This window comes from Aspergillus brunneoviolaceus, assembly GCF_003184695.1.
Source record: "Aspergillus brunneoviolaceus CBS 621.78 unplaced genomic scaffold BO95scaffold_20, whole genome shotgun sequence".
NCBI lineage: Eukaryota > Fungi > Ascomycota > Eurotiomycetes > Eurotiales > Aspergillaceae > Aspergillus > Aspergillus brunneoviolaceus.
The window spans coordinates 325,390-343,796 of NW_020290750.1; the positions used below are offsets into that span (position 1 = coordinate 325,390).

At 51.1% G+C, this 18,407-nt stretch overlaps 4 protein-coding genes across 4 annotated transcripts; 1 reads left to right on the top strand and 3 right to left on the bottom strand.

Moving 5' to 3' along the window:
- Positions 1-137: 137 nt before the first annotated feature.
- Positions 138-2,361, top strand: BO95DRAFT_492995 (FHA domain-containing serine/threonine-protein kinase; the record flags this gene model as incomplete). Its single annotated transcript, XM_025590745.1, has 5 exons — positions 138-884; positions 1,027-1,073; positions 1,133-1,426; positions 1,494-1,851; positions 2,344-2,361. The coding sequence occupies 5 exons, from the start codon at positions 138-140 to the stop codon at positions 2,359-2,361; spliced, it is 1,464 nt and encodes a 487-aa protein (XP_025444132.1).
- Positions 2,362-4,739: 2,378 nt separating this feature from the next.
- On the bottom strand, positions 4,740-6,270 carry BO95DRAFT_81468 (uncharacterized protein). Its single transcript, XM_025592238.1, has one exon. It carries the CDS (start codon positions 6,171-6,173, stop codon positions 4,998-5,000), a length of 1,176 nt encoding a protein of 391 aa, XP_025444133.1. The 5' UTR covers positions 6,174-6,270; the 3' UTR covers positions 4,740-4,997.
- Positions 6,271-8,056, bottom strand: BO95DRAFT_81451 (putative leucine permease transcriptional regulator (SAC3)). Its single transcript, XM_025592237.1, has 2 exons — positions 7,450-8,056; positions 6,271-7,397 (listed from the first exon to the last, which is right to left on the bottom strand). The coding sequence occupies exons 1-2, from the start codon at positions 7,645-7,647 to the stop codon at positions 6,369-6,371; spliced, it is 1,227 nt and encodes a 408-aa protein (XP_025444134.1). The 5' UTR covers positions 7,648-8,056; the 3' UTR covers positions 6,271-6,368.
- A 4,846-nt stretch (positions 8,057-12,902) lies between these two features.
- BO95DRAFT_81484 (uncharacterized protein) lies at positions 12,903-15,101 on the bottom strand. The gene is made up of 5 exons (XM_025592240.1): positions 14,752-15,101; positions 14,493-14,697; positions 13,999-14,436; positions 13,760-13,939; positions 12,903-13,697 (listed from the first exon to the last, which is right to left on the bottom strand). The coding sequence occupies exons 1-5, from the start codon at positions 14,845-14,847 to the stop codon at positions 12,967-12,969; spliced, it is 1,650 nt and encodes a 549-aa protein (XP_025444135.1). The 5' UTR covers positions 14,848-15,101; the 3' UTR covers positions 12,903-12,966.
- Positions 15,102-18,407: the final 3,306 nt, after the last annotated feature.

Consider the following 18,407-nt stretch of genomic DNA (forward strand, 5'->3'; position numbering starts at 1 on the left):
AATATACAGAAGCCGGTTGTAAACAGAAACCGAAACCTCTTCTTTCTCTCACTTTGCTCTCACTTTGCTCTCAACTATATATACACCTCACTTTCACTTCATTTATCAGCATTATTCCATCGATATCAGCAACCAGCATGTCCACGCATCCTACCCAGCCCTCTCAAAGCCTCTTCGTCGGCACCATTTCAACCCACGATATCCACACCGGAGAGTCCACCAATCCTCTCGCCATCTACAGCGACAAGGTGATCACCATCGGCCGGTCCACGAAATGCGACTACGTCATCAAGGGCAAACACATCTCGCGCAGGCACCTCCGCATCCACACCGTGGTATTCGACCGCGACAACCCCAGCGAGATCGCTCCGCTCGTCTACGCCCAGGACCTTTCCATGAACGTCACCACCTGGAACGGCCACCCCATGGGCCGCTCGGCCGGCGGCTTCCTCCTGACCCACGGCGACATCCTCTGCCTGAAGGGCGAGAAGTTCCTCATGTTCAATTGCGCGGACCAGGTGTACGACAAACCAACGCCGTATGAGTTGCAGCAAGAGGAGCTGCAGCTCCTGAACCGCGAGTTCGTCCTCACGCACCGCAAGCTCGGCCTGGGAGGCTTCGCAACCGTGTACATGGCTTACCGGCGAGACAAGGGACGGCAACTGGCGTGCAAGGTCCTGGATTTGCGGCCCCTTCGCGATCAGGCCATCAGATCTGTGAGAGCAGACCTAGCTAACCTCTTCGAGAACCCTGGGTCACAGCCTTCGGAGGAAGCTGGGAACCCCGGGGTCATGGCGCAATTCGATGACCTGGTGTGGAAGAGGTGGACGGAGAAGCGCGAGCTTCTGTGGCAGGAGGTTATGATCTTGAAGGATCTGAGTTATGTGAGTCTGGTCCTTTGGAGAAGAGAAAGAAGGAGTTTGATAGTGCCCTTCAAGAGGAGAAGGCAGGTGGCCATGTGTGGGTGTTTTGTGGGATAATACGTTGTAACTTGTGCAAAGCCTTGCTGACCACTCCTGTGCACAGCCTAATATCGTGAGCCTCGAGAAGGTGGTCTGCTCTCCTGATACCTAGTGAGTCGCGGTGAGCCCGGGAACATTGAGATAAAAGCTAAGTTCGCGGTTGTGAACAGCTACATCTTCCAGGAACTTGTCACCGGAGGGGATCTCTTCTCTTATATGCAATACAAAGGAGGAAAGCTTGCTAACATGGAGGCCGCATCGGTAGTGCGGCAGATCCTCCTTGCACTGGAGTACCTTCATGACCAAGATATTGTCCACTGCGATCTGAAACTCGATAACATCCTCATGACAACCTTGGAAGAGGGGGGTAGGGTTGTTCTCACTGACTTTGGCTGCGCTACGCGGTTGAATCATCCCATGAAAAAAATGGCGGCAACGAAGGGTACCATCGCGTATCGTGCTCCGTAAGTCATGTTTGGTCATCTTCAGGCACTATGTGACAGGGCGGAATCAGCTTGCTAACTGCAGTAGTGAGATGCTCGAGAGACGTTACACCAGAGCTATCGACATGTGGTCTCTGGGATGTGTGGCAACCATCCTACTCACCGGAGAACTTTTACCCGACAGTTCGTTTGAATCGTGGGCGGACTTTCTTGCTCGAGAAACTGGTGTGTTCCACCTACTGAGTTTCTTTTATTCACATAAGATCAGAGTCCGCGCTCAAAATTTCATCTGCCATCTGCTTGATATGGCGGAGGACAAGCGCATGACTGCTAAGGAGGCTCTGGAGCATGAATGGTTCAGCAATCGCAGTCACGGGCCCTCATTCCAGGACCTGTACAGCCGGGCATGCAGGGGTTGGATACCTCGGGCACCCGGTGACCCCATCGTGGAGCTGTCTAGCTATACGAAGGAGCTTGAGGCGAACGAGTCACCCAAATGCTATAGCGGGGAGGGATCGAGCCACAGTGGCACGGACTCAGATAAGGAGGACCAACTATCATTGACTTCCACGGTGCCGGATAGGACCTACCATCTTGAGGCGTCGCCTACCTTGTCGGATCCGGTGCTTCCGCCGATGAGAGATCGAACCAGCTCAGATGAAGTGGCCGTGGAGGAGGAAGATGAGGAGGAAGATGAGTGGGGGACACATAATCCCATTACAACAGATGAGCTCGAGGTATATAAGGACTGGAAACTCGGGGAGGGGTGGGAAAAGGACTTGGATGAGGGCGTGCATTCGGCTTAGCTGAATTGTCTTAAGCGTGCATCACTTTCTTTTCCTTTCATTCTACTTTGTGAGTAACTGTTCGATATAGCTAGATAAGACCCAACAATGATATCAGGATAGGACATGGGCCCTGCTGTGGTCGGGTAAGAGGTCATGGCCATCAGATAGCTAGTAATCGGCTATGCCTCATAGATTCCTATTACAGTGGCAATCTTCTACTGGTATAGACGTTTAGACCTAGCCCTCTTTAGAGGATAAACCCATATACTCTAATTACTTGAGGTAGCCACTTCTGATCCAACTTCCAATCTAGAAGTAGTGTATAAATTTACGTCTAAGACTAGTTCAGACTAACCCACTTATACATGAGAACATCCCCAGTCGGATCCTACCGCGACACCGGAGAGAGGGGGGGGGGTGGCTTGCGCGCGTCAGCGAGACGGGTTACACTTTTGCTATGAGGTGATTCGTGGTAATACCTGCATATCAGACCGTCGAGGAAGGATGGAAGGTTTACAGAGGCCTCGGCGGCGGGGAGATAAAACCCCCGGAGACTTGGTGGCCTCTACTCCGTATCGCTATCGGAATAGAGAATACTAGAAAAGAGTTCAACAGCATCAAGGACGACTAGCTTGGACAGGATAAAGCTTAGGCGTAAGGTAAGGCTCCTAGGACTGACTCTACGCTACCGTCTTGATAGTGGATATGTAAGGTACAGTACAAGTACACCTGATTTAGCCCCATCCAGAGATAACCGAGCAAGTATACATACATACATATATTGAGATGCATCATATAGCCCGGACCAGGATTCAATCGTACACCTGGCCGACGAGATTCGGCCACTAGATACCAGTGACCATCCATCATCTGCTCTGCTCTGCTCGAGCGACGCTACCGAGTTCCCTCCGATCCCGAGTGAGTCCCGAGTCCGATCCCTATGCCCCCCCTTCCTAAACAAGAGCCGCTCCGCCCACGAGACAGACAGAGACAGACGCCTTTCCACCCGAATCTTCCTACTATACGAGGTTTTGATAGCAGTGCTTGCTTCCTAATCGAAAGAGAGACCTGGGGGTCGCAACCCACGTCTTCAGCCGACGGTAACCCCCGGGACCCTGACAACGTACCATAGATAAGTCATCCACCAAACGAGCTGATGATTCCATAACACGGACACATACCCTGAGCCGGGTATCACAAAAGCTTAAGTTATCAAGTACAGTACATAATTACTTCTGGAGGCGGATGCTTGACAAACCTCAAGAAGAAACCCCTCCCCCCCGTGTCCCAGGGAGGAGTGGCACCTCTATCCGTACGCAAAAGATGATGGTTGGCAAGGCATACATGCCCACCGGAGCAGGATTGCTGTTATCGCAGATCAGCACATTGCTCTACATACGATGCTGATTAGCTATGTCTTGAGATGCTGGAAACCAACAGGTTGAAGATAATATCCGTAAGATGCGTAGGATTGCAGTCAATGCAGCAAGCGCTATATACAATGCATATAAATCTGTATGACCAAAGATGAACGATTCCAGCGCCATGCACTGTGAAGAAAAACCCCAAACATAACTCAGGCTTCATGCACATGAGGGGACAACAAAAGGCATGTGTGTGATATCGCCCAACCAACGCCGTGGCGAGAAAAAAAAATGAAGAATGGAACCAATGGTATAGTATAGTCCTTTCCTCCTGCCATGCATGATAACTGAGGGGGGGTTTTCTTCTCGTGGAAAACCCTACAGGGCAGAAGAGAGCATAAATGAATGATGAGAGAAGAAGCGGGGCCAAGCATGACTCCATCGTATCAGACATCACCATTCTCAACGCGTTTTCCGTTTGCGATCGGTACGGGGAAAGTCCAAAGGTTTGTAGGCGAGCCCGTGAGCCCCGGTCATGCGGATCCGTTGCTCCGTTCGAGACATGGTACGGCCTAGCCCTAGGTTGGTATCGGGGGCCAGGGAAACCTCGTACCCGTTCACTTGGCCCGACTGGGGTGACTGGCTTCGCGAAAAGGCATAAGACGGCGACGCGCTACTTCTACCGCTAAAGGAAGATGCCCGCCCATCGTAAGAAGCGGCAGACCACCTGTCCAGGATCCGGGGACCGCTTCTCAACGACTCGGCTGCAATGCGCGCAGCAGAGAGAAGGAGCTCGTCCTCATCGACTTGAACAGACCTTGGCTCCTGGGGTTTTGAGGGCGCGGCTGGCTTCCGGGTGGTCATCGACTCGATTTGTTCCAAGATCGGAAGCTTGGGCAAAGGCTTCAGAGATGAAAGTGCCATTGACTTCCGGCTGGGCACGCGAGGCGCTTCTTGCTTTTGCGCCTTGACCACCTTGGTGCCGCTATCGCTTTGGGGTGGCGAGGGTTCTTCAGGTTCCTCGTGAACTCGTTTGCGACTGGCGGTTGGTTTGCTCTCCCGACGCCGGTCAGCGGCTTCCCTGAGAGCCGACAACCAGGAAGTACGCTGCACAGGCACCTCGTCGTTAGTCGTAGCATCTTCGGGTAGAGGCTGAGCAGGAACCACCGGAATTTGATCCTTGCTCGGTTCGGTGGCTGCGAGCAGTGGCTTTTGCGGAGAACCCAGGTCATCAAGTTGTAGTTCTGGTTCCTTTTCTGAAACGGACACAGCTGGCACTTCAGCTTGCGTCGAAGTGTCAAGTTGCTTGTCTGAGATACTGGTTTGTACACGGCCAGAAAGGCTCTGCTTCTCTTCAGGTGAAATCTCTGACTTTGAACTTGGTGGTTGAGCAAAGGATGTAGTAGGTTGTTCTTCGGATAAGTTAGCGTGTGAGGTCTTTCAGATAACTGAGTTTGACATACTGGTCTGTTTCGGAGAAGAAAACAAGGGGAAAGGGGATGCCGGCTTGGCTGTCTCTTCCGAAGGCTTGGGAAACAAGGACGGAGGCTGTTTAGCAGCCGCATTATCAGAGGTCAGGCTTGGTACAGAAGCACTGAAGCCCGAGCCTGAGAAGCCGTCGAAGGTAGGCTTTGAACCACCAGTGCTGAATATGCTAGGAGCGGACTGCCCGGTAGTGGAAAAGACGGGATTTGACGCAGATGCAGGAACGGAAGTACTGAAAGGTGAAGTTAAAGATGGCTGAGGAGTGGAAGATGTTGGAAATTTGAATGGCGTAGAAGATGAAAGCGAGGAGAGTGGCGGTTGTTGCTGCTTCTCTTGACTCGGGCTTTGAACATTGGCGAAGATAGGCTGTTGGCTGATTCCTGTCGGTAACGCTGTGGTTGGTTGAGCTGGCTGAGCTGGTTGTCCGAAATTGAAAGGCGAAGTAGTTGATGCGAACGAATTTGAAGAGACCTTTTGTGCGTTTGACGTACTAGACACGTGCTTGCTGCTTTCATCCTGCTGGGAAGGTTTGGGGAACGAGAAAGGAGAGGGGGTCGCAGCGAACGCGCCCGAAGAAGCCTGTTGATTTCCCGATGCCGACGGGAAAGATATCGTACTTTGACCCTGCTGTGGGGGCTTAGAAAACGAGAATGTCGAAGCGCCATTCGAAAATGGACTCGAAGACGACGGCTGACCGCTCGATGTTGCTGACAGACTCAATGGTGACTGGCTTGACTGGGGTAAAGTTGGGGTGCCAGTGGCGAAAGGGGTTGGTGGTAACGGCGAAGGCGCGCCAAAGGTGTTAGAGGAAGGATTAGGAAAAAGGGACGAGAAAGGAGCCGCCTGTTTTTCAGGCGCTTGTGGTTGAGGTGAAGGTGACGCGAATGAAAAAGTCGGGGGGCGACTCGGTTCAGTGCTGGTAGCTGCTGGTGGGACATTCACAAAAGCGTTCTGAAGGCTAGATGTCGACGTCGGGGAATTTCGAGAGCTTCCTTCGTGCGAAGAGGCGAAGGGGAACGCAGAGGGATTCTCGTCGTCGCTCACAAAAAGTGATTCATCATTTGTCGAAGTATGTGGTTGAGGGGCGGGAAGAGCAGGGAGACGTTCCGGCAGGAGAGAACTGTCAATCATCTGCAGATTTGCTGCCTCCTTGATGTTGAGCCCAAGGATGATTGCTGGAAGCGTTCTACCTGCGCGCTTCGATTCGACGTATGTGTCCGAAAATGCATGGTCCGAGGATGGCTGAAAGGCTGTAGCGCAAATCGAGTTAGTCGTTGAGTCAAATCAATTGAGTACCAGAGCTGGTAGCCTTAAGATCCAAGCTCCTTAAGATGCGAACTGAGCCCGACAAACGGAGATATACGGCGAAACAGCTGCCGAGAGTGCACACGTACCGACTGAATCCACAGGACGGGTGCCCCAGTTGAGATAAAGATCCCCGTTTGCATTTTCGGCGAACTGGAGGTCCTGCTCTTCGCAGAATTTGATTGTCTGATCATAATCATCAAAGCGAAGAACCGTAGTCAGCTCATCCACTGTCCATTCCTCGTTTTTGTGTTGTTGAGAAGCTGGATAGCGGCAGTAGGCCTTCCATATCGAGCGGATGGCGGTCTGACGCATATGATTGAAGTAGATTTCGGCGACGCATGCCATTAGGTAAGAGACTCCCGGAGAGTCTATCAGGTTGAAGAACCGCATATAGAAGCCCTGAGCGATAGCGTTGGGGCGTTTGGCATCGAGAGTACCCTGGTATTCCCAGGTATTGCTGGCTGCGGCGAAAAGCTCCAGTGCCATCTGAACGCGAGGGGAGCTCCTCAGCTCAACCGGCCATTTCTGAACGCGGGATTCCAAATCAGGTCGTTGATCATGGATCGAGAAAAGAATATAATAAGCTCGAAACTCATCCTCGTTGGGAAACGGGATGCGGCCTCTGTTGTCGTCGTAGTAGTACATTAGCGAAAGCATTGTGTTGTTCAATTGTTCCCGTTCCTGGTGTCGGTCGAAAGGTTCCTCGTTGGCCGGGCTAGAAAGAAGATGCAGGGATACAATGTGGAATCGAGCGATTCGCTCGAGACAAGTCACGGCAATCTTGACATCGTCTTCTTGAGTGAGCTGTTGCACGGAAAAATCATTGCGGATTGAACGAGTCCGGTCCCAAACGAATTTGTGAATCAATCCAAGCGGTTCAAGGCCGTCGAGAACATGCCGAATAAGATAATTCATCGTCTGAAGGAGCGCTTGAGGTGTTCTGATATCAGACGGGAGTTGCGCGTCGTAACCGGCGGCCGATCGTCGAAACCGCTTGAGCATCTTCAATTCCATATTTTGTAAGGTGTTCGTGGCAGGATGCAGGTACTGATCAAAGAATAAGCTTTCGGACGCGCAGAACTCGGACAAATGCTATCACCTTTTCGCTCTTGTCGACCATCTTCTGAACAATGCGCTCCACGCGTTCGAATTCTGGACACATGCTTGTACAAGTACCCACAGGCGTAATGGCTTGCTGCAGTGACGTTGGCTGGTTCGGATCTGCCATCTGACCTTCCCGTATAGCCTTCTCTCTTTGCTTCGTCCTATCAAGCTTGAGCTGTTCGAAAGTGAGCATCAATCAAAATAACCACCAGTGTCCAAATCCCGAAGTACAATTCCAACTAACCTGTTCGTAGCGATCCGTATAGCTACTTAGAAGCGCGGCGTCCTCCACGGGGACGGCCGCACTGGTCGCTCCACTGGTAGGCTGCGCGAATGGTTGCCGTGGTGAAGCGACGTTGCCGCCATTTTGAGCCCCAGAGAAGCTCGAGGGAGTCCCAAACGACACGGGTGATGCTTTTCCAAACCCCGCGAATGGGGAAGGGCTCGGAGACGGCTGCGCAGGAGGGGTGGCGGAGGAAGAAGCCAGCTTCTTCGGCTGTCCGAAAGGCGACGAGGCGCCAGTGGCAGGCTCGGCCGGTTGTTCGGCCTGTTTTCTCCAGACGTTATTCCCCGTCCCGGCTCCCCTCCCCTGACCACGTGTGCCTCTTACCGCTGAAGCGCCGCGCCCCCGACCACGAAGCCTGGGGTCGCGTGTCGCGGTGTTGGCCTTGGGTTGATACGGAGTCGAGCGTCCAGATGGTCCACCACGTCCACGACCAGCGGAGCCAGCCGAACCATCTCTCTGGCCGATGCTCGAGAAAGGATTCGCTGGGCCGGCCATTCTGCCGCAAGCCAGCGGGATCGTGGACGGGGTATTTCAATTGGTGTCGCTCTGGGCACGATGAGCAGAGACTTCCCGATGCTGTCGTTTAAAGCTCTGGTTGCGATTCCGGGCGCGTTCCTTGTGTTATGAGTAGCGTGGTCGGGTACTGAACGGGAAGGGATACGAGCGAGAACTGTAGAAGTGCTGAATGTTGGAGGAAAACCGCGGAGACGGGTGTGACGGCAGAGTCAGCTGTGGCTCAAGCATAATGGGAGAAGGTACGATATAACACTGCGATTGCAAGGCGACGAAGATGGAGAAGGAGGAGAGAAATAGCAATTGGACGACGAGTGAATGTTCGTGAACGGGGCAGCTGTGAGATACAAGCGGAACGAACGATAGGCGCGGTACCTTTCGAGATTGGGATCCAGGAAGCGATTGGTAGTAGCTGGAAGGTGTGAAGAGGAAAAGTCCACAGGTTTTGCGACGATGAGTTGCTGCAAGCGAATGCAAGTGGCGCGGAAATGAGGTGGTGGTGTTCCCGCAACTTCGGACAGGATGGGCGCTGAGATTCTTGAGACGAACCGTGGGGGCGGATGCAGCTGCAGGCTCTTGAGACTCGGCAGGCGACGAGGACGGTGTGGGGCGCTGATGGGCGGGCTAAGAGCTGCTGCCCTTCCGAAGGATTGATCGTTGGTTTGATTATAGGAGAGATAGAAAGAGGAGATGGGGGGACTTGCAATCATCTCGAGGGGAGCTCCAGACGGCGGCGGGTGGGACTGCGTCAATGCGCGCCAAGCTCGATCAGACGCAAGCGCTGCTGACGCGCGGCTAGTCGGACACCTCCTCATTCCATCCGTCATGATATGGTAGCGAACTACTCCGTAATCATATAGACTTGTAAATGTCAACAAGGCTGAATTGCTTCTCTGGGAAGACACCCCTGGGCTAGGGGGCTTTGCTTGCCTCCTCCTCTTCCCACCCCCAACTCTGTCTACCCTTTGCACTCTGTGAAACACAAGTTCACTGCGCGCGCGATAAATGCGTCAAACACAGGGCGTTTGAATGCTATGCTCAATCTAGACGGGTCGCTCATTTCCACATGGCCTCTGATTTTTGGTTTCTATTAGATGCCGGAATCCCTCAACACTAACATCTCACTAGGCTTTCTGCTGGAGAAAAACGACAGGGGCGGTGCTCATCCCCGTATCGGATGGGCGTTGAGCTTCGCTAGTCAGTTCTGTTCTGGTACAGAATACAGGGATGTCTAACATGAATTCCAGCCTGGCTTGAACCATTTCGACTTACTTACAAGCATGGATTTCAGTTGTCAAGGCTGGCGGCTTCAGAGCTCAACAACGCCAGTCAGTTATTGGTGAAATAGTTGAGAACGCGATTGGCCAAAATCAACACCTGCCCAGATGTTCTGACCCAGTAGTAGGTACTAGTAACTTGAAGGAGCAGAGCCTGTTCCAGACAGGAAAAAAGAAAACATCAAGACAAAAAAGAAGCCCCCCCCTTGTATTTTCTTTTGTCCATCACTGGATGATCGGCAGGCCAATCATTTGTACATCACTTCAACTTGGCGAGAGCAATGACATCTGAACGTACAGGTAATGTCTCAGTATCACGACCGAATTGAGTAAGAAGAAGCGAGGTCGGGAGGTGTAGGTAGAATCATAAGACACTTGGTTTGGAGCGGAAGACAAGTGGTCAAGTCGTTTCTTACGATTCATCGACAGGAAGTCGGGTAAGGGTGTGTCTGGAGCGCTCCAAACAGAGCCGGGCGGCCTTAGTCTGATGGCAATGTAGTGGTTGCATTGAGGCTGTTCTCCATATGCCTGGATAGGGCTTCAGGTACTTGTATGCGACGTGATTTGGTGCACTTGTCATAAACTAGCATTCCTTCGCCCATGCTAGTTCCCTTGTGAGATGATTCGAGTCAGCCAGCCAGTCAATCTTCCGCTGAGGAATGAGTGCCTACCCTTCATTCGACAGTTTTACTTCCTGTCAGTCTGCTGGGAGGTGGCTCGGAGATCGTGGTGGAGGAAGCGGAAGAAAAAGTCATAGAAGCTTGGTCCGGTTGAAATGAGTATGATGGTCTGGAACAAAGACTGCCCGTGGAGGAGATGGGGATAGAGAGATTGAATGAGGCCTGTGAGCAGGAAGAAAGTAGGATGGTGACGATGATTATGGAATGATTACAGGAAAGGGGGACTTGCCTCCTTGAGCACAGGCATATACGGCAAGTGTGAGCCTACTCCGAAGCTTACCATGCAAAGGCCAAGAGACAGACATCGGTGAAGAAGGCATCTACCGCTTCACAGTAACCTTGGGATCCAAGACCCAGTCAGCCATCTTACCCAGCCACGATCAGTGATGCAAAACATGCCTCCCTCTGAATCAGAGTCAGGAGTCGCGAGCTTGAGTACGAGACTTCAAGCAGATCCGCACTGCCACCCTAGCAGGCAAGAGCCATGTTTCACCACCGAGTTTACGCCACCGAATACAACCACAGCGATGAGCACCTCCGTTCCTTTTTGTAGAAGGGTGGTGTAATTTGCTAGGGCAGAGATCAACCGGGTCCCGTGAGCAATGGATCATGATGAACCAGTCTACCTTATACAACTAAAACTACAGCAGCTAAAACAGGTAAGAGTCACTTTCCGCCGCGCTAATAAAACTACCTCAGGCGCCTCCGCTACCGCCCCCGCCGCCTCGGTCGATGCCATTCAGAAACCGTCATAATGATGCCAAAATACGGGACCTTTGTAGGAGTCTAGAGCTTGTTTTCATTCTGCGAAAGCACCTTCATTAGAACATTAAAAAGTCAGTACGATGGGATCGGATCAATTATGCCTCGAGCCCACAAAGTCATATTCAGAATCGATCGCCAGTAAGCAGCCATGGTATTTACAATCCCTTCAAGAACAGCAGTGCACCACACCACACCACAGCGAGCTTTGTTCGTTCTTTCATGAGGCCGAACCAAGTATATGAAAATCGCTTCTTTGTGTCTACTGCCTCGTACTCCTTCTTTTGTCTTTCCTAATCCGATAATCACTTAACACATCAGTGAACAAAGAACGGAACAACCAGAGGGGGCTAGGTAGTCATATAAATCCCGGAGATTCTTCCCTTCTCCCCTTTCTTTTCTTCAATGGTAAAGATACCAGTAGTCTTTGCCATCTCCCTCCTTGGACTTGAGTCCGCAGAGCTCCCCTCTTTTTCTGTACTCTCCCACAGTTATGTGACTTATTCTTCTTTTCATGAGTATGAGTCTCCGCTTCATGGGGCAGTAACCCGTCTAGAGTCTCATTAGTTGACCTGTTGGCCAGTAACGTTATATCTCACGCCCAATGCGCCCGGGAAAACAGTACGGACGACTAACTTACTAGGCTTTCTGCTTTCTATGTTGTCATCGCAGGCTATTATCATTTCTGCTGGAGGAGGAGGAGGAGGAGGGCGAGGAGGAGAAGAGGCAGTATATACTTCTTGTTCTTGCGCATCTGGATCTACCAGTTAACTTCCAAAGAACTCCTCTCTATACCACTGATTGCAGTCCAGAGCTAAGATCCGATTTCAGTAGAGCGGGCACCATGAGAGAGGGCTCAAGAACAACACCAAAGCAGGGAAGCACATCCCGTGAGATAAAGTGTTCGGAAGGCCTATTCTCTCGTAGGCCTACAGCTCACGATGGAAAGATGCGATTGACTGTGTCTTCTGACTGCTACACTATGAATGAATCCACTTATGGGACTTGGATACTTTTTCATGATCAGCCGAAAAGCGTGGTGGTGCTTCTGCTATAGCATAACCCCTCTGCCCCCACCCTTAGCATAGAGCTTCATCTATAGGATAGGGATCTTCTATACTACCTATGGACGGGCAATTAATCCGCGAGGTGGCATAATTTGTAAGGTAAAGATGACTGAATGACCCTCCGTCCTGCTGCAGACAGTAGACCGTAGCTAGTAGTTAGTTAGCGCGCCACATGCTGCTTTTTACGCCCTGCCTGGAAATTGGGCTAGTAGGTGGGTGGGCAACCACCAGCAAATTTCTACCGCTGTGAAGTTTGTTCTTTTCGCCTTGCCTTTCTGCTGGTCTTCCCCTTCTTTCTGGCTGCTTGCTGTGGCTGCGGGGGAGTTTAGCACAGTACTCTGCCGCTAAGTCCGCACTCGCGCAGACGGACCCTTCATCGATGCCCCCTGACCCAAATAATGCATGCACCAGTCAAGTGTTGAGTTACTGCCCATCCAGCAAGTGCAGACGCGGAACCCATCGAGAAACGTGTATAACTCATGCAATTCTTTTTGAAGGGTACCACTAGGTACAAGAAGAAAGGACGCTAAAACGCTGCTGTCAAGTACCAACCCACCCCTCACCAAAGTCAAGGAAATGAAAACCAGAGAATAAACAGAAGTCAATAAAACACGAGATACCTCCTGCTTCCATGTCTCAAGCAAATGACAGGAGCAAAGGAGTTTTAACACGAGCGCCCTTTGCTTTCCCAAAATCTATTCATGTCAATTCCAGCCACCCCAAGGGCGTCAACAAAGTCACAAGAGGCAATCCTCACCACCCAACAATTCTAACCCAAGTACACAAGAAGAAAACATAGTGACAACAAAAACCCCAATATGAAAGAGTACCCCAGTGCGAAAAGAAACACAGGAGAGAGGAAAAGGAGACGGAGAAAAGGAAGTTCGTATATGTTCGTGGCGTGGTCATTTCGTGTGCGGTCTATATTCACAGCTGCTCAGCAGACTGGTGGAGGTTCGGGTGACTCAAGGAGCCAGTCCGGAAGGACATCCTGGAAGGGCTTGCCAGCTCAGGCAGGCCGTGCATCTCTGGCATCGGCATCTGGTAGTGCATAGCTGGCTGTGACATCGTTTGGCTAGTTGATACCGTGTTGTAATCAAATGAGCTGTACAGGGGCTGTTGTCGGTAGGCGGGCGCGGCCCAACTATCGTATGTCCCGACAGAGTGCTGCATGGACATGGTCGTAGGGCGATGGTGTTCTGAGCCGGCGGCAGTAGTGAGAGGAGCAGGGGTCAGACAGTCAAACGACGAGGCCTGCTCGAGCGGACTGGGCAACTCGCTGCTGGTCGGGGTGTTGATAACCGTGGGCGATGTGTAATCGTCCTTGAAGTCCTCGGAGGCCGAGTAAAAAGACTGCCCCTGTAGTCGATCCGATTCACCGTAGCTCAGCGACTCTGGCAGAGGAAATAGCTGGCCCTGATCCGCTCCCATCGAGATGGCACGGTGGGAGGGCATACCGACTGGATGATCCATGGTTGTGAATGGAGCAGACAAGTCTTCAATCGAGGATGCTGTTGAAGTGATCACCTCGTTGCACTCGGTCTCTTCCGGCTCGAACTTCTGTTCCGGCTCAGCCACAGCGTCGATTTCCTTCTCATTGATCTCCTCCTTCTCCTCCTTATCATCTCTTGCCTCGACGTACACAATGGTGGATGCATCTGAGAAGTCTTCGTTAGTCGAGATTCTTCTGACTCACAGTGCCCACGAGATTGGATCTTACCAACTTCGCCCATCTGATACCGCACCTCCATCTTGCGGACCCTGAACATTTCATCCAGGATAGCCATCTTTTCGACGGGGATGTGTCTTCTGCAGTCATGCGCAACCTCCTGCAAGTCTTCTGGAGTGATGCCGTGCTGGCCGAGGTTTCGGATAATGTGGAGAAGAAGCTTGATCCGTTCTAATGCGCAAGAGAGTCAGCCCCAGTGTTCGCGCCGAAGTCATAGCCAACAAGCATACCGGTCTTCCTGAGATGATCAGGCTCTCTGTGGATCACATCAGCCGGCCACCATGCGGGCTTCGTCAACTCCGGATCTCCTTTGGTTCCTGGTGGCGCACCCGGCCTGGGTCGGCCACCGTTGTATGGGTGCCGCACTTGCTTCCGCGGCTCGATGTACTTGATGAATGCTTTGGAGATGACACGGCAGTTTTGCTGCTGAACGTTGATCAGGGCAACCCGATAATACTGGGCTAACTTGTCCGCGTCACCAATTTGGATGGCAACCCTGGTAACGGCAGCCACGGGAGGCAAATCTTGCACGGTATTGGTGTAGGGGTTCGAGTATCGCAGAGTGGAGGAGGAAGCGCTAGGCTGAGTTCTGCGCTTCTTGCCCTGGCGCCGATATCTCTCATTCATGCGATCACCGTTCAGAGCAGTGAGACTGACGCCGGAGGTTCCTGGACTACGTTAGCTGGTGTTTTCACTCGCCGGACCCGAGCTTGCAGAGACATACTGCGAATCGAAGGCTGTCTATAGCCGATCTGTGAGCCTAGGATCTCTAGGAATTTCTCTCGCACCTCGTGGCTGAAGATAGTCATGTTCTGGCCGCTGATCGAAGGCGACTCTTGAACCTGCAGCCGACCCATGTGGTCCAAATAGATGAGAGAGTAGTGGTTGAAGGGCATGTTGACGGTTGTTTGCAAAGAGGCGTTCATGACCTATGGCGAACATGTTAATGCAGACACGACAGGAGCTACGTCATGAACACCCACTGGAGCAGTTTCCCATCCAAGAACACCATCTTGAAGGCTAGAGGCGGGCCTCTTAGTAGGTCCTGACCCCGACGGAGTTGCAGGTGTGTAAACCATGGTGAATGTGTATCAGGCGAAAGACTTAGGAACGGTCGTAGATTGGTATGAGATTGTATCGCGTCGAACAACCTTATCTCACAGAAGTCAAACCGGGTGTCAGAACGAACACTTGATGTTCACGAAAATTTGGTGCATAAGTTTGGCGAAACTTGATCGCTATCGCTGGTGGAAGGTTGCTGAAAATGTAGGTGCAAATCCGAGGTTTGTCGAGTCGTCCGGCTCAAACGAAGAGATATTGCGCACTCTGCAATGTTCTTGATGTATATGCTGTGGCGCACGAACGGCAGACGAAGGTCAGCTTCCTCATTCGAGTAAGATCGCCACTGCAACAGTGCTTGATCCTTGGTAGTGACATAGCATGGGCACTATGTACAGTGCCTCGTCCCCGGATCGCAGTCACGCGGAAGTATGAACCCATACCCCCTGTCTCAAACAAACCGAAAGACCGGACAGGGACAGAGCAGAAATCAGCTACTCACCCGAGAGAGAACACTGTTCCTCAGTGCAGTCTGGGATATAGTGGCAAGATAACTGTTGGCAACCAATCCTAGCACAAACTGTCGAAGATGATTCGGTGAAGTATAGGCTGCTTGCGTTGCGCTAGAATGAGGTCGAAGAAGCTTGGTGACACAAACGGGACTCGATGTAGTACGGATTGAGGATTGGGTCTTGCCCGAAGAGGAAGATGAGGAGGAATGAGTAAAGGTGATAGAGAAGATCAAGTTATAGAATACTGTATATAGTAGCGTATGATGGCAGTATCAGTCCAGTCTGATATGGAGCAGAGGAGTGAAGAAAAGATAAACAGAAAGGAAGCCACGGTGAGGAGTGCAATGAGGTTCTTATAAAGATCAAGGGAAGAGAAGCGAGCCAAAGAAAGGGACTGGAGCTGGACCTTTTGGAATGTCTGCGAGATAGAAGTGAAAGGATCTCGATGTGCATCTGTGGTCTGTGGACAAAAGAACCTCAAGGAACCCACCCATGCCGGCCATGATGGATTGATTGCTCTCCTCTTTTTTTTTTTTTTCTCCTGTCAATTCGAAATCCACCCCGATTTGGCATGGACCTGGGGGAGGTGGTTCCAGCAGCATGGAGCATGGATGATCCTTGAGTGTATCAGAGCCGAAACACCCAGACGACGCAAAGGCATTGGTACAAAATGCGGCTGCATGTTTTCGGTAAGCCATGCGGTAGACGGTCTCGTTGGGGAAATTATTTTAAATCATGATCTTTTCATTTTTAGTTTAGTTTAGTTTATTTTGTTTTATTTTACTTTATTTTATTTTCCAGATGATTTTCTTTTGGCAAGGGTCATTTTGTTTTGTTCTTTTTATCTGACTTTTATTTTTCTTTTCTTTTTTGATTTTAATTTAAGATTATTCTGATGGACATATATCTCGATGCTAAGGCACTAAAGTAAGACTACTATTTGTAGATCGTCCAGCTAAGTGGCTATGGCAGCAGTTGGAGCCCCTCCCTTTTTCTTCCCCAGGCCTCATACACTTTCCACTGTCATAAGAACCCGAACGGTGGCGCATCGATAATTGCCTGGACTCCGCCATCCCGAGAGCATAGCATGGGGAGAGATTAGTTACGGTGATGACAGCCGAAAGGCGAATGTGCGTTTCATACTGAGGAGTGGTTCTCGATCCCGCAGACATACAGACCATTGATGCAAAAAGGCAATAGAAGATCTCCAAGAATGATGGATACTTTCGATCTCCTTAGCAGGTGGAATATTCAGATAGCCCTTATGGTCCGAATCTCAGGTTCTCCAGTCCGATCCGGCGGTCCCCGTCAGTCTAGCCTACGCAGGACAAAAGCACTGTCTGTGAGTGGGAAGAGGGAAAAGAGATAGGGATAATTTAGTTTGTTTGGGCGGGGAGGGTAACACTAGGCTATATTGACATAAGTTTAGTAGTAGCTAAGTTATTTGACATACTTCTGACATACTGACATACTGACATACTGACATCGCCGTAGTATTTCTAAAATCGAGTCTAACCGCCACTTATCTAGCGGTTTGAGCAGGGATGGTCTTTCCGGGACGCGGCTTCCTGCGCAGCCGGGACTTTTTTTTTTTTTTTTTTTTTTCTATTTTCTTTCGGTGCTTCCATTTTATTTTCGATTTTTATTTTAATTTCAATTGATTTCGCTTCTCAAAATCTCCCCAGCACGACAAGACCAAACCCGCCTTCGTCATTGGCTACTGCAGATCGCACTCTCGCCCGCCAACATGGAACCGGTTTGTGTCTTTTCCTCTTTCTCACCCACGCACACACACACACACACACACAGATGACTGCACTCAGCAACTTCCTTTCCACTCTTCTCGGTAAAGCAAACTGTCAAGCCACCGGCAGGTCTCTTAGGCTGAACCCCAGAACCCCTACTACGTAAGGAGTACAGCCACGCCTTCTTGACGTTTCGGCGACAGCTCCTCAGCTCCTCAGCTCCCCAGCTCCCCAGCTCCCCAGCTCCCCAGTCCGTTGGAGGAAAATCCTGTTTACCTGACAGCAAGTAACCCCCCAGTGAGCTACGGAGTACACCTACCGGTATCACTCCGTGGGTGACGGAACGGAGTCGGAGAGAGGGACTGTCCCATGCAAACCTAGATTATCCTTCAACGTCACCGGTAAAACTGCCTACTAATTTAGGGTAGCCCTCTGGATAGATAGATGGACAGAGAGATGAGATGGAATGGATAGATGGATAGATAGATACATACTGATGATGGTAGTGGTGGTGGTGGACATCCCCCTCCCTCGCGTAAACCCCGCCTTTCAGTTATCCACAGAGGGAAATCAGAACTACCAGTACTATACGGATGTATGTACAGTACTGTACAGTCAGTCCCTCACTGAGTGTAGACCTTGTGTCGCATGGTCGGGTATTCCGAGTCAAAGTAATAGAGACCATTCTCTAAACCATCTAATACCATCTTCCAGAGATACGCTCCATAGCTTCGAGACCAGGTATCAAATGCTTCATCTCACGAGCAACAACACAAACGCTCAGTGTCAGTACATACATACATACATACAGACTGCCCAGTCTCCGTCCAAAAAAACGGCACACACAAGAATAAATCTCCCCTAATTAACCCCACAGATGGCTTGTAGCTTGTACGACCCCGATAAACAAGACCGATGGGGCAAGATATCTACGAAAAAACTCATGAGAAAAAAAAAAACCAGAACAAAAAATAAATCAATAAACAAACCAAACCAAACCAAGGAACGGCGCGCGGCCGGCCGGCCAGCCCTCGAGTTTCCCCCGAGTTACGCACAGGCCGCCCGCATCGCATATCGTCAGAAAACCCAAAATGTCTGTCCCACCACCATCACCACTACACAAAAAACATCTACACAGACACACACACACACGCTTAGACCTAGGCCGAAATGGCCAATTCTACCAGAATGGGAGTAACCACACACAGCCTGGAGGACTAGTGCACGAAGTACCACCACCGACCGTACTTTCGTCTTGCTTTCGTCTGTGTGGTCATTGCTCCGTGGACAGTCTAGTGAGGTTGTCCCCTCCCCCTCCCCTCC

What these genes read in the sequence shown, in the direction of transcription:
- BO95DRAFT_81484 (XM_025592240.1), bottom strand. Translation starts at nt 14,847, where the DNA reads ATGGTTTACACACCTGCAACTCCGTCGGGGTCAGGACCTACTAAGAGG. An exon ending in TTGGATGGGAAACTGCTCCA is followed by an intron (nt 14,698 to 14,751) that starts GTGGGTGTTCAT and finishes TGTTCGCCATAG; the next exon opens with GTCATGAACGCCTCTTTGCA. An exon ending in TAGACAGCCTTCGATTCGCA is followed by an intron (nt 14,437 to 14,492) that starts GTATGTCTCTGC and finishes AACGTAGTCCAG; the next exon opens with GAACCTCCGGCGTCAGTCTC.
- BO95DRAFT_81451 (XM_025592237.1), bottom strand. Translation starts at nt 7,647, where the DNA reads ATGCTCACTTTCGAACAGCTCAAGCTTGATAGGACGAAGCAAAGAGAG. An exon ending in TGGTCGACAAGAGCGAAAAG is followed by an intron (nt 7,398 to 7,449) that starts GTGATAGCATTT and finishes TTCTTTGATCAG; the next exon opens with TACCTGCATCCTGCCACGAA.
- BO95DRAFT_81468 (XM_025592238.1), bottom strand. Translation starts at nt 6,173, where the DNA reads ATGATTGACAGTTCTCTCCTGCCGGAACGTCTCCCTGCTCTTCCCGCC.